Source organism: Heptranchias perlo, chromosome 2 (genome assembly GCF_035084215.1).
Source record: "Heptranchias perlo isolate sHepPer1 chromosome 2, sHepPer1.hap1, whole genome shotgun sequence".
Classification (NCBI taxonomy): Eukaryota; Metazoa; Chordata; class Chondrichthyes; order Hexanchiformes; family Hexanchidae; genus Heptranchias; species Heptranchias perlo.
Genome location: NC_090326.1, coordinates 100,546,754 through 100,561,890, shown reverse-complemented (window position 1 = coordinate 100,561,890; position 15,137 = coordinate 100,546,754). Strand labels below are relative to the sequence as shown.

Genomic DNA, 15,137 nt, shown 5'->3' with positions numbered 1-15,137 from the left:
AGCATGGATTGTGTAGTTTTCAAAATTTATTAGACTCATAATTTTTCATTCTTTGTATCAAGGTTTATGAATATATTTCAAAAAAGTAGTTTTGATTTAAGCTGTGGGAGGTCAGATTTAAATGTGTAGGTATTTCCTAAAAAAAAATTGAGGATGGTAATATTAATTTGAAGGCAGAATAGTAATGCCTCGAATTACTTCAGAACTTTGTTGGCTGGTACACTTGTGTTCATGTCTCTTTTCTATTCTTGTGATTAATCATTTAAAATATTCTGCTTGTGCTTCTGTCAAGTTTCCAGTATTCTATGTTAGGTATTTGTTGGAACGTGTGGTAAAAGTTCAAGATCAGATGTTTTCTGCAGCAATTTGAGAATTTTTTTTTTAACTTAAGTCACTTTCTATTAGATTAAAGAGCCGATTGCTCCCAAGAAAGGCTTATATTAACAGACCTAATTGCAACCCACCAATTGTTAGCTGCAGACTTGCTATAAATTCATCAAATCTCATTGTAGTGTAGCTGTTCTTGTTTATTCTACACATTGAACCTAATCCTGAGACAGTGACTTATTTGATAGGGAATAACAGTTGTCTTGTTAGGTAAATGGGTTTGACAATTTTGATCTTCTACAGCTTTTGGCAATTTTGATTTTGTTTTCTGCTTGCATTAGTGTATGAATTCATAGTGCATGAATTCTCCACCTTTTTGGACTGTTAGTTGTTCACATTCCTTGCATTCTAGCAGCCTAAAATGGTGCCGGTTTGGTTTGCTCACGTGATACTGAGACTGTGAATGGATATGAAGAAACTTGTGCTATTTGAGGAGCAACTAAAGCTGTTGATTACAGTTGCTTGTAAAAAATATATTATAAATTTATATCTATTCCATTGCAACCTTGTAAGGTGGGATACCTTATTTTATCAAATAACAAACATTGCCTGTGGTACAAAGACATAACGTGATTCACTCACTGTTATCTGCTGTACCTGATCTGGATGTGGGATAGAAGGAAATTTGGTTAATTTTGATGTGCATGGCATGACTGTTTCAAATTTTCTATTTTTAAAAAAAAGTCTCAATGAACAAAGGTAACTTGAACTAATCTCAAAAATTAAAGCGGATCCTTCAATATGAAGTACTGAAAGTTAAATTTAATAAGGCCTACAGACAACTGGTGACAATGTCATCAACAGTAAAGAAAGTTTGCAGATGGATAGTAATTGTCTTTTTCTCTTCCCTCTGGTTTCTACCAGGAGTAGGAGAAATAAAAAGCTTGTTACATATAAGTATGAATGTATTGTGGACTACTAAACAATATGCTAATTTTCTTGATTGAAGAGCTGCATGCTTAACCATGCATTTTCATCACTGATGGACTGGGGTGAGGTTTCAGTTTTGTCTGATTGAGAATGCCTTGCTTTGTTACGATGAGCAGAAGGCTTAACAGCATTTCAATTGATGGAGGTCTTGATGGCACACACCCTCGGGTATTGAAGGAAGTCAGACAGGAAACAGCAGAGACCATCATTTTTGAATCAATCTTGGAGATACAAATTTTGCTATGGGAGTGTGGGTACCCAATTTAACAACTGTTCAAGAAGGGAAAGAAGGCTAAACTGGGTAACTATAAACCAGTTAATCTAAGTTATGGGCAATCTTTTAGAATCCATTATTTGAGATTAAAGTAATAAGCATTTAGAGATGCATGGGTTAATCAAGGACAGCAACATGGACTTATTAAGGGCAAATCATGTTTGATAAATTTAAACTTTTTGATAAAGTGACCAAGGATAAAGGGAATGCAGTAAATATGATGTATATAGATTTTCAGAAGGTGTTTAATAAGGTGTTCAAAAAAAAATTACATGTATGGCATGAGGAAATGTAGCAGCATGGATAGAGAGTTCCTTGGAGGACTGGAAACAATGGGATGGGTTAATGGTTATCACTTGGATTAGAGAAGGGGTGGTAGTGGTATGTCCCAGGGACAGTGCTAAGGGCTTGTGTTGGGCGCATAATATTGACATTTTCTGATGGCACAAAAAGTAGGGGATTTGGTAAGTAACAAGGAGGACTGAGAAAGCTTCCAGGAAGGAGTAGATAGGCCAACAGAATGAGCAGACAGATGGCATATGTAATTCAGTGTGAAGAAGTGTTGAGGTAGTGCAGTTTGGGAGGAATACCAAAGAGTGGGAGTATAAATTGAGTGGAAAAAGTGCTGGCGGGCGTAGAGAAAGAAGGACACTTAGAGGTTCCAATACATAATTCCTTGAAAATGTGAGTCCAGGTAGATGAAGCCATAAAATAGGTAAGTAGTATTTTGGGTTTTATAAATAGGGACAAAGAGTGCAAAAGTGAAGTAATAAATTTGTACAAGACAATGTTTAGGCTACAGTTAGAATACTGTGTCCAGTCATGGTCATCCCATTATAGAACAGTCATTAAAACGGTAGATTGTGCACAGCATAGATTCATCTGGATGGTACCAGAAATGAGAGGAGAAACTTGAGAAACAGATCATTGAGGGGGGGTAGGGGCAGGGTGGACATCGGGGACGTGGATCGGACATTGTGGGGGGACGTGGGGCCAATCGCGTGTGTCGAATCGAGGCAGGTAAGCCTGGAGGAAACATTCCTGCACCTCCTGGCCCATAAGCAGTGCAATAAAGGCACTTACCTGGCCTCTCGCCTCCTCTTAGGTGGCGTGAATCAGAAGGCCTGGGAATCCTTACCCCCAAGAGTTAAAAATAAAAAACCTATTAAAATGGAGGCCCACAGCCTCCTTAAAAGATTTTACTGACCGACCCACCTCCTGAGAGTGTGTTGATCGCCCGCCCCCCGACCTGCCTCCGTTAAAACAGGAATTGCACAAGTTGGGGTCGGGTTTTACATTTTTTACAATTTTTACCTTCCCACCTGCCCCCAACCCACCCATTCTTGGGAGTTAAAATTACTCCCGTGGAGTCAGAGCAGGCAAATAGGATTAGTTTTAGATTGCTCTGGCAGAGACAGAATGGGCCAAATGACCTTTTTCTTTGCTATAGACATCTATGATTCTATGAAGAGGAAAGGAATTTCACATTACTACCATTAATCGTATCCAAAGAATATTTGAAGAATAATTGGTAGCAGATCCCTGCCCACAGAAATTTGTATAAATATAGAAGCACGTGAAGGCAAAGTAGTGCAGGCAATTACATTACATAGTGGATGATGCATTTATTATTGCAGAACCGTTAGAAGAAATGGTCCTGAGGTTGCTGATACCAAAGAATCTGTACTGTTTGCATTGGAGGACAGATTTCCAGGTACCAAAGCAATAGACAAATGTCTATGCATGCATAATCTTTATAACTCAACCTTGATATTGCAGTACTATCTCCCAGAGTCAATGCTGTAACATAATTGAGGCAGCAAACATGCATTACGAAGTGTTTTCATTCCCTGCCTCAGGGAGTAAAAGGCCACTGTCAACACACACAAATGGCCACTGCAACTTGCTGTTGGGGAGGCCATTGTGTTCTAGTTGCAGGTGCCAATATAAGCCAACAGTGTGATTTTTATTCTTTTGGCAGCCAGGGCCTTCTGAGGCAGAGCCTATATTGTTTCCGAGGATGGAGGTGACAACCACCTCTTTAGGTGACTCAGCAGGGAGTATTGTATCCATAGAAATACATAAAAGTTACAACACAAAAACAGGCCATTCGGCCCAACCAGCCTGTATCAGCATTTACTCTCCACATGAACAAGCAGTTCTAATCACTTTTACTCACTCTGTTCCCATAATCCTTCAACCCCTTTTCTTTCATCCTCCAATCTAGTCTAATCTAATCTTCAATGTTGTCATAGTTTCTGCCTCAACCACTAGTTGAAGCTGCTGTTGGTAGTGCATGTAATTTACAGAGCTATCGAGCTGTCATTTGACTGTCCAAAACAATGACTTTAGAGCCTGTTTAGATGTTTAGAAATATTATTTTAAGATTACAGTTTAGATACCTGCAGAATTTTACTGCTGCCGCACTTAGGTTAACGACAGTAGCATTTTCTTACTGAATGCCAAGTGTGCAAGCGCACAATTGAGTGTATAACAGTTAACAGTTAAATTTAGTTAGTAAGTATTACTTTTGCGTTCAGGTTATACACTATCAGGCCCGCTCATTTAAATGTGATATCAGATTGGAACCTGTGTCTGACCTCTAAGTATCTTACAAACAGGATGCAACTGAAGTAGAGCAAGTGGAGCTTTTTAATATGATTTGACCAATTTACAAAATTCCTGAAGTACTACATTGAATTAAAACATGACCTTTCATCTTTGGGACTTCGATTTCAATCCAACTCTGATTCTGAGCTCACTGGTCATCATGTCGCACTAAGTAGGCAAGTTTGCTCAGTAAGCGCATAACAAAGTTGTCACCAAGCTTATTGGTACCAGTATGCTTTAAAGAAGGAAAAAAATGTGTGTATATGTAAATAATATAAGATTGTGCCCTCCGGATGTCCCAAAGTGTCTCTCGACCAATAAATTACTTCTGAAGTGCAGTTATGCAGGCAAACATAGGTGCACAGCATGGCCCTACAAATAGCAAACTAGATGAATGACTATTTAATCATTTTTTGGTCATGTTGGCCAGGACCCTGAAAACCTTTGAAAAGTTCCCATGGCACTAATATGTCCAGCTGAACCACTGGGACAAGTAGATGGAGTCAAGTTTTAAAGTCTCACCTAAAGGATGTTACCTCCAGCAAAGCAACATTTGCTCAATGCTACAGTGGAGTGTTAGCCTAAATTATGTGCTCAATTCCCTGGAGTAGGGCTTGAACCTTCTGACTCTGGGTGAAAATGCTACCACGGAGACAAGCTGACACTGCACGAAAGAATCCATTTGTTGGTACAAAGATGAAAGACCAGAGGTGAAACTGACCAGACCAGTACTTCAGCCCCATTCAGCTGGATCAAACAATCATTTAATTGATTTTGCTTGTTCATTGCAGACCACTTTGTCTCCAGCATTCTTTTGTTAGCCAATGGGACAATCTCCCATAAAGAATGGCTGGATTGAACACTCGTTGGATTCAACATAAACTGGCATCTAAAGTGCTAACTTGCTATAAGTGACTGTTTGATAATCCATTAAACGGGTGTAACATCGGTTGCTTCATGGTGAATATAGAATTTGCTGGAACCATTCTGGTTCGTCTAACAGCTCAACTCAATCCTATTTAGAGACTGCAACTGTTTGACACTAACCCATTTTTAACGGGTGCAAGAGCAGTGGAGCGACAGAGGATGAAGATTCCCTCCGTGGGGGACAGATTTCATCTGTGCACTATATATCATCAGTGGCTTTATCAGAGAATGGATTGTTAATTTCAGACACCAGCCATCGTGTATAGAGGACAAATTACATTGATGACAATGCACCCGCTATAAGCGGTCGGGACTCTACTAACAAAAACAATAACAAAATACTGGATACACTCAGTAAGTAGGTCAGTGGGAGAAAACAGAGGAGTTGTTGTTTCAGATGTGAACCCTTTGTCTGACGCTGATACTATAATTGTACTTCTGGATATTAAAGCACCTAAATCATGGCTGTGTAAACATTTCTTCTGCCCAACCTGAAGCTTTACTGAAATTTATAGTTGCTTGGTGCTCGTGAGAAATAGAAAGATTGAGGCAGGTTGTTGGGGTGGTCTGCAGAGAGTAGTGAACTACATCTGACCTTCATTTCTGGGAGTACAGAAGCTGAAATGGAGTGCAACGAATAGACACAGTGCTCTTCTACCACACTTTAAGCATTAAGTAATAAACCTGTTATGTCTAATAATATAGTCTAAGTCAATTAAGAGTTTGAGATTATCCTTAAGGTAAATGTTGATACCCATAACTTTTTTTTTCCCTTTATGGAAAGTAAACTGTTTCACATCTTAACTTTTTAGGTTTTAATTTTCCCTATTTAAGCTCCAAATTGAAGTTCAGTTGAAAACATTGTATGGCAAGATCTTCATTTTAACAAGGTGCGCATAACTACCATTGTTATCATTCACCCACAGGACAAGATTTTTTTACTATTTTTTTTACTTTCAGATCTTTTAGTTCTAATTTACTGTAAGATTTCAAGATGGTACATGCAAAGATTGAATCTCAATAATTTTATGTTTGATTTTTAAAACAAAGTGAAAATCTAATCTGTGCTGTTTGTGCAAACTCTCTTATGCCTGTAGTTGAATGCAATTTGATACAATACCTTTGTAGTATCTGCAGTTGACCCTCTCACTTGGCAAGTGAGTATTCCTTTCAGTATTAAAATCAAGTGTGATTTAAATTGCATTTATGCATCATCTAGAGGGAAATGTACTGAAATATCCACACTACAGAGTTTTTGATTTTGTTCCCAATAATCTTATTTCTTCACAAAATTATGATTACAGTCAAACACCATTGCAACAAATGCCAAAGGACCAGCAAAGCAGCTGTCATCAGGGGTAATCAAAGATCTACTCTTACCCTGATTATAGTGTGCTTCTGGCAGAGCTGGGAGAAAAAGCTGATTATAATGGGTTTCGATTGAAAGATTTCTAATAATAATAGGTGTTCTTGTGAATGTAAATAATTAACATGTCTATAGCACAAGTTTCTGCATGTTCCTATAAGGCATATATATTTAAATTTTGCTCTGATTAACCATCCACAAAATCAGTGTTTTGCTTTCTTTTCTGCAGATTATTTTTTGGCTGGAGAAATCATTGGATAAATTAATCAGCATTTTTATCATCTTTTTATTGGTTATGGGAACATTACTGCTGGCTCTACTCCTTACTGCAAAGGTACAGTTTGGCGCAGTTTGCGAAAGCATAATATGGGAAACTGCATATTCTCTAGATAGAGGGTATGCTGAATGTATTTCTCACTTCAGTGCATTTAAGTATATGTAAGCTGTTCCATGTTGCCTTAAGATGAGGTGTTATATATTTTTAAAACTTCGTACTGACCGGTTTATCTGTAGTGCTGGAAGTCCTGTATCTTCACCAATTTATGTCTAGACGTTTGAATATTTAGAACATCTGCATTTATTCAGATTTTAAGACCACATTCTGATTCCTGTCTTATACAGTGAAACCTATATAAACGGACACCTGCAAAAAATGGACTCTTATTGAGAGACCCAAATAACTTACATGATAAAATATACAGGAGACACCCAGAAACCACAGACACTCGCAAATTATGGACTATGGACAGCCTTCATTGCACCAAGCCCTCTTACAACTTAAAACATGAGACACAGCCTGTTGCAAAGCTGCTGGAACTGGAACTTTCACTGAGTCAGGATCACTGGCACTTACCCTTGCAGCTTGCTTCCTTTCTGCCCCCAAATTCTCTGGCAACTTGGGAGAAAAGTTTGTGTATTGCCAGTTCGTGCATGTGCATTGGCACTGCAGTCTGACTGTAACTGTCTCCTTTGCATTTCAAAGACTGAGAAAAAATTAGTTTTCTTTCTGCGTACTCGTGTATGGTTCTGATGTTCATTGTACTTCTACAGGTTCATGAGGAAAGTGTCCATATGATCAAAGTCACCAGCAATCTGATTAATGAGACAGTTGCTAACCATCCTGAATGGGCAAAGTAAGCAGTAAAACCAAAAACATATTGATGTCCTTATTTTTTAGCTTTTCTGTGTCCTTATTTTTCTTTTTTCCCATTGTATCTGCTTAGTCCTAAATATAGACACATTTTACTCATGCTTTATCATGTTGGAGAAAAGGAAAATTTTAAATAAATTGGTTGAGCTAAAGAAAGACAAGTGCCAGGAGCTGACTGGACACTACTTCAAATCCTGAGGGAGATGAGGGAAGAAATTGCCACAGTCCTAGGAATTATACTGAATGTCAATGTGTACCGGGGATGGGAGAGTGACCAACATACCCATTTTTAAAAGGGGAGACAGCTAATCCAACAGGCCAATTAGTTTATCATCTGTGGTGGGGGAAATTCTAGTATTGCTTATCAAGGATGAAATTACCACATCATCTAGATAACGGAAAAAATTGTTAAATGTACCCAGCATAGATTTCAAAAGGCACGATTTGTGGTTGAAAAATCTCACCAAATTCTTTGAGGGGGTAACAGACATAGGTAGGGGAAATTCAGTAGATGTAGTGCATATGCACTTTAGGAGAGACCTTGATAAGGTACTACTTGGGAGATTACCAGAGTAGATTAAGGGGTATAGAATTAGGAGGAGGATAGTAACTGGATGCAAAATTGGTTATAAGGGAGAAAAGAGAGTAGGAATTAAGGGCAGTTCTTCAGTGTGGTTGGACATGTTTAGTGATATCCCACAGGATTCAGTTCTGGGGCCACTTCTGTTGACTGAATTGGGTATAGACCTAGAGGGATTGGTAAAATTTGCATATTATTCCAAGATAGGAAGTATAGTTAATTATTTCAATGACCAGAGGAAGCTGCAAAGGTGTATTGATAGAGATTAGACTGAAAAGTGGCAGATGGAATACATTTTGCTAATTAAAATAACAGCATTAATTATATTCTGAATGGAAGTAGGCTTGGTGCTGTGGAAGAGCAGGAAGATTTGGAGGTACAGGTTCGCACGACATTAAAGGTACCTCAGGTTAATAAAACTTAAAAACAAAAGCTAATGCAATTCGAGGTTACGAGTTATAGAATATAAAAGCCAAGGCTTAAGGCCTCAATTAAAGTTCTGTTTGCAGTATTGGGCTATACAACGGATATTAAAGCTTTAGAAAGGGTACAACTCAGATTCATTAGGATGTGGTTTGGTATGAGGAAATATAAGTAGGGAGAAAGACTTGAAAAATTGGATCTTTTTCATTGGAACAACGCAGATTACGGAACAATATAATAAGTGTTTAAAATTATGGTAAGGATGGGACAGGGTAGATAGAAACTGACTCTCCCCAGTAGTTGAGGTGTCATGAATGAGAGGCCATTATCGGTAAGAGATTTAGAATAGAGGGCAAGAAAAATGTCATCACAGAGAATTGTGAGGCTGTGGAATTCCCTTCTAGGTTTGTGGTTAAGGCAGAAACTATGTCAACATTTAAGATTAGATTGAACAGCTGGTTAAAGGAAAAGAGGCAGATGGGATATGGGAACAGGGTGGGTAAATATGATTAGGACTATTTGCTCGTGTGGAGGATAAACAATGACAATGGACTGTTTGGGACAAACAATATGAGTTTAGGAGGAAGAGAATGGGTAATGGATGAGATAGAGCTTTTTTTTGGGAGGATAATGGACCTTTTGGGGGCATATTGCCAAAATAAACTATGAAGTACAGGTCAACTAGTGAAAAGATATTTAACACGTCAACATTTTTAAAAATGCTTTAACTCTTATATGATTTTGTTACCTGACTAGGATGTATAATTTTCAGGGTACAAAATTGGCGAGTAGACAGACATTGGCTTACTTTGGGTAATCTGGCTTTAGTTTTTGTATGAAGTGTGGTTTTCCTTTAATGTGCTTAGCTTCGTCTTCTCCAATTTTTAAGTCACTTTTTATTGCCTTGAATTGTTTCAGCTGGCTTCCTGAGGCCCAGGTAATACAGAAGGCATTGAATTCTGCTGCCAACAATGTGTACCAGTATGGAAGAGAGTGGATAACCCACAAGGTAAAGGCACAACTGCTAGATTTCTAACATTTAATATCTGATACCGTTTTGTTTTTGCTTAATTGTGATCTCTGTTGTGAAGTCCATTTCTGTGCTAATATACAGTGGTGCAGAACAGTATTACCCTTGATTCTCCTCATGGTCATTTGATTTTTGTTCAGTTGACATAGAAGAGGCTGAGCACACAGAAAATTGTAGGTAGGCTTAACCTATTTAGCACCCACACAATACTGGTGAAGAGTTCAAGAGCAGAAGAACTGCAACTAGGTTTCATCTGCTAAGGAGTGGAACATGGCACCCAAGTCTATAAATAGTCACATGATCTCCTTAACTATTGTTGGATCAACTTTTACTTTCTCCATGTCTTTATTTTCCTAAACATCTTTATTCTCTACTTTCCCCAACTTCCCTAATAAAGATTACAGACAGCTGCAAGAAAAATAGGGTGGTAATAGTAGGGGACTTTAACTTTCCCAACATTGACTGGGACAGCCATAGCATTAGGGGCTTGGATGGAGAGAAATTTGTTGAGTGTATTCAGGAGGAATTTCTCATTCAGTATGTGGATGGCCCGACTAGAGAGGGGGCAAAACTTGACCTCCTCTTGGGAAATAAGGAAGGGCAGGTGACAGAAGTGTTAGTGAGGGATCACTTTGGGACCAGTGATCATAATTCCATTAGTTTTAAGATAGCTATGGAGAATGATAGGTCTGGCCCAAAAGTTAAAATTCTAAATTGGGGAAAGGCCAATTTTGATGGTATTAGACAGGAACTTTCAGAAGTTGATTGGGAGAGTCTGTTGGCAGGCAAAGGGACGTCTGGTAAGTGGGAGGCTTTCAAAAGTGTGTTAACCAGGGTTCAGGGTAAGCACATTCCTTATAAAGTGAAGGGCAAGGCTGGTAGAAGTAGGGAACCTTGGATGACTTGGGAGATTGAGGCACTAGTCAAAAAGAAGAAGGAGGCATATGACATGCATAGGCAGCTGGGATCAAGTGGATCCCTTGAAGAGTATAGAGATTGCCGGAGTAGAGTTAAGAGAGAAATCAGGAGGGCAAAAAGGGGATATGAGATTGCTTTGGCAGATCAGGCAAAGGTGAATCCAAAGAGCTTCTACAAATACATAAAGGGCAAAAGGGTAACTAGGGAGAGAGTAGGGCCTCTTAAGGATCAACAAGGTCATCTATGTGTGGAACCACAAGAGATGGGTGAGATCCTGAATGAATATTTCACATCGGTATTTACGGTTGAGAAAGGCATGGATGTTAGGGAACTTGGGGAAATAAATAGTGATGTCTTGAGGAGTGTACATATTACAGAGAGGGAGGTGCTGGAAGTCTTAACGCGCATCAAGGTAGATAAATCTCCGGGACCTGATGAAATGTATCCCAGGACGTTATGGGAGGTTAGGGAGGAAATTGCGGGTCCCCTAGCAGAGATATTTGAATCATCCACCGCTACAGGTGAGGTGCCTGAAGATTGGAGGGTAGCAAATGTTGTGCCTTTGTTTAAGAAGGGCGGCAGGGAAAAGCCTGGGAACTACAGACCAGTGAGCCTGACATCTGTAGTGGGTAAGTTGTTAGAGGGTATTCTGAGGGACAGGATCTACAGGCATTTGGAGAGGCAGGGACTAATTAGGAACAGTCAGCATGGTTTTGTGAGAGGAAAATCATGTCTCACGAATTTGATTGAGTTTTTTGAAGGGGTAACCAAGAAGATAGATGAGGGCTGTGCAGTAGACGTGGTCTACATGGACTTCAGCAAAGCATTTGACAAGGTACCGCATGGTAGGTTGTTACATAAGGTTAAATCTCATGGGATCCAAGGTGAGGTAGCCAATTGGATACAAAATTGGCTTGACGACAGAAGACAGAGGGTGGTTGTGGAGGGTTGTTTTTCAAACTGGATGCCTGTGTCCAGCGGTGTGCCTCAGGGATCGGTGCTGGGTCCGCTGTTATTTGTTATTTATATTAATGATTTGGATGAGAATTTAGGAGGCATGGTTAGTAAGTTTGCAGATGACACCAAGATTGGTGGCATTGTGGACAGTGAAGAAGGTTATCTAGGATTGCAACGGGATCTTGATAAATTGGGCCAGTGGGCCGATGAATGGCAGATGGAGTTTAATTTAGATAAATGTGAGGTGATGCATTTTGGTAGATCGAATCGGGCCAGGACCTATTCCGTTAATGGTAGGGCGTTGGGGAGAGTTATAGAACAAAGAGATCTGGGAGTACAGATTCATAGCTCCTTGAAAGTGGAGTCACAGGTGGATAGGGTGGTGAAGAAGGCATTCAGCATGCTTGGTTTCATTGGTCAGAACATTGAATGCAGGAGTTGGGATGTCTTGTTGAAGTTGTACAGGGCATTGGTGAGGCCACACTTGGAGTACTGTGTACAGTTCTGGTCACCCTATTATAGAAAGGATATTATTAAACTAGAAAGAGTGCAGAAAAGATTTACTAGGATGCTACCGGGACTTGATGGTTTGACTTATAGGGAGAGGTTAGACAGACTGGGACTTTTTTCCCTGGAGAGCAGGAGGTTAAGGGGTGATCTTATAGAAGTCTATAAAATAATGAGGGGCATAGATAAGGTAGATAGTCAAAATCTTTTCCCAAAGGTAGGGGTGTCTATAACGAGGGGACATGGATTTAAGGTGAGAGGGGAGAGATACAAAAGGGTCCAGAGGGGCAATTTTTTTCACTCAAAGGGTGGTGAGTGTCTGGAACGAGCTGCCAGAGGCAGTAGTAGAGGCGGGTACAATTTTGTCTTTTAAAAAGCATTTGGACAGTTACATGGGTAAGATGGGTATAGAGGGATATGGGCCAAGTGCAGGCAATTGGGACTAGCTTAGTGGTATAAACTGGGCGACATGGACATGTTGGGCCGAAGGGCCTGTTTCCATGTTGTAACTTCTATGATTCTATGAAAGAGAAGGAGAAGAAAAGATGAGTGAAGAATCAGTAGGGAGTGAAGTGGGCCATGTGACTGTATATTTTGATTACTGTCTTGATTAGACATCTTTATTATCATAGATGAGTCCAAATGGAAATGCATGAAACTGTCCCTTGGCCCTCATAAGAACATAATCGGATCATGAGTAGGCCATACGGCCCCTCAAGCCTGCTCCGCATTGATCCAACAATAGTTAAGAAGATCATGTGACTATTTATAGACTTGGGTGCCATGTTCCACTCCTTAGCAGATGACTGATCTACCTCAACTCCACTTTCCTGCTCTATCCCTTGATTCCCTTAGTGTCCAAAAATCTATCAATCTCAGTCTTGAATATACCCAACAACTGAGCATCCACAGCCCTCTGGGGTAGAGAATTCCAAAGATGCGCAACCCACTGAGTGAAGAAATTTTTCCTCATCTCGGTCCTAAATGGCCGACCCCTTATCTTAAGACTATGACCCCTAGTTCTAGCCTCTCAGCATCTAACCTGTCAAGCCCTCTCAGAATTTTATACATTTCAATGAGACCACCTCTCATTCTTCTAAACTCCAGAGAATATAGGTCCATTCTACTCAATCTCTTCTCATAGGACAACCCTCTCATCCCAGTGAATCTTCGTTGCACCCCCTCTAAGGCAAGTATATCCTTCCTTAGGTACTCCAGGTGTGGTCTTACCACAGCCCTAAATAATTGCAGCAAGACCTCCTTACTCTCATACTCCAACCCCCTTGCAATAAAGGCTAACATACCATTTGCCTTCCTAATTGCTTGCTGTACCTGCATGTTAATTTTCTGTGATTAGTGTACAAGAACACCCAAATCCCTCTGACTACCAACATTTCTTAGTCTCTTACCTTTTAAAAAATATTCCACTTTTCTATTCTTCCTACCAATGTGGATAATTTCCCCACATTATACTGCTTCTGCCACCTTCTCATCCACTTGCTTAACCTGTCTATATCCCTTTGCAGACTCTTTGTGTCCTCCTCACAGTTTACTTTCCCACTTAGCTTTGTATCGTCAGCAAACTTGGATACATTACACTCGGTCCCCTCATCTAAGCCATTAATATCTATTGTAAACAGCTGATGCCCAAGCTTGCGACACCCCGCTAGTTACAACCTGCAAACCCGAAAATGACCCATTTATTCCTGCACTCTGTCCTTCAACCAATCCTCAATCCATGCGAATAAATTACCCCCAATCCCATGAGGCCTAATCTTGTACAACAACTTCTTGTGTGGCACCTTATCGATTGCCTTTTGAAAATCCAAATATATGACATCCACTAATTCCCCCTTATCCACCCTGCTAGTTACACCCTCAAAAAAAAACTCTAATAGATTTGTTCAACACAATTTCCCTTTCATAAAACCATGTTGACTCTGTCTAATCATATTATGATTTTCTATGTGCCCTGTTACTACATCCTTAATAATAGATTCTAGCATTTTCCCTCCTACGGATGTGAGGCTGACTGGCTTTAGTTCCCTGTTTTCTGTCTCCCTCCTTGAATAGTGAGGTTACATTCAAATCCACTGGGACCATTCTAGAATCTAGGGAATTCTAGAAGATCAAAACTAATGCATCCACTACCTCTGCAGCCACCTCTACTAAAACCCTAGGATGTAGGCCATCAGGTTCAGAGGATTTGTTGGCTTTTAGTCCCATTAATTTCTCCAGTACTTTTTCTTTACTAATCTTGATCACTTTAAGTTCCTCCCTCTCATTAGCCCCTTGGTTCCTCGCTATTTCTGGTATGTTTTTTGTGTCTTCTACTGTGAAGACAGATACGAAATACTTGTTTAATTCTGCCATTTCCTTATTCCCCATTGTAATTTCTCCTGTCTCTGCCTCTAAGGGACCCACGTTAACTTTTGCTAACCTCTTCCTTTTTACATACTTGTAGATGCTCTTACAATCTGGTTTTATATCTCTTGCTAGTCTACTCTCATTCAATTTTCTCCCTCTTTATCAATTTCTTGGTTTTCCTTTTCTGATTTCTAAAACCCTCCCAATCCTCAGGCTTACTACTCTTTTTGGCAACACTGTAAGCCTCTTCTTTTAATCTAATACTATCCTGAACTTCTCTCGTTAGCCAAAGTTGGATCGCTTTTCCCGTGGAGTTTTTGTTCCTTGAGGGAATGTATATTCGTTGAGAATTCTGAATTATTTCTTTAAATGTTCACCATTGCTTATCTATCTTTTAATCTAATTTCCCAATCTACCTTAGCCAACTCATCCCTCATACATACGTAATTGGCTTTGTTTAAATTTAAGACCCTAGTTTTGGACTTAACTATTTCACTCTCAAACTCTATGAAATTCCATCATATTATGATTGCTCTGCCCCAAAGGATCCTTAACTATAAGATTACTAATTAACCCTGTCTCATTACACATTACTGGATCTAAAATAGCCTGTTCCCTAGTTGGTTCCTCGATTATATTGTTCTAGGAAACTGTCTCGAATGCATTCCATGAACTTGTCCTTCAAACTACTTTTACCAATTTGGTTTGCCC

General features: G+C 39.6%; 1 protein-coding gene across 2 annotated transcripts in view; it reads left to right on the top strand.

The window, feature by feature from the left end:
* Nucleotides 1-15,137, top strand: part of tmem245 (transmembrane protein 245) — a 132,885-nt gene that overhangs the window by 53,647 nt on the left and 64,101 nt on the right. For both annotated transcript variants that reach the window (XM_068005110.1, XM_068005103.1), the window contains 3 exons: nt 6,724-6,828; nt 7,545-7,627; nt 9,566-9,656. In XM_068005110.1, the coding sequence (XP_067861211.1) occupies nt 6,724-6,828; nt 7,545-7,627; nt 9,566-9,656 (279 nt within the window). The remainder of the gene's footprint in view (nt 1-6,723; nt 6,829-7,544; nt 7,628-9,565; nt 9,657-15,137) is intronic.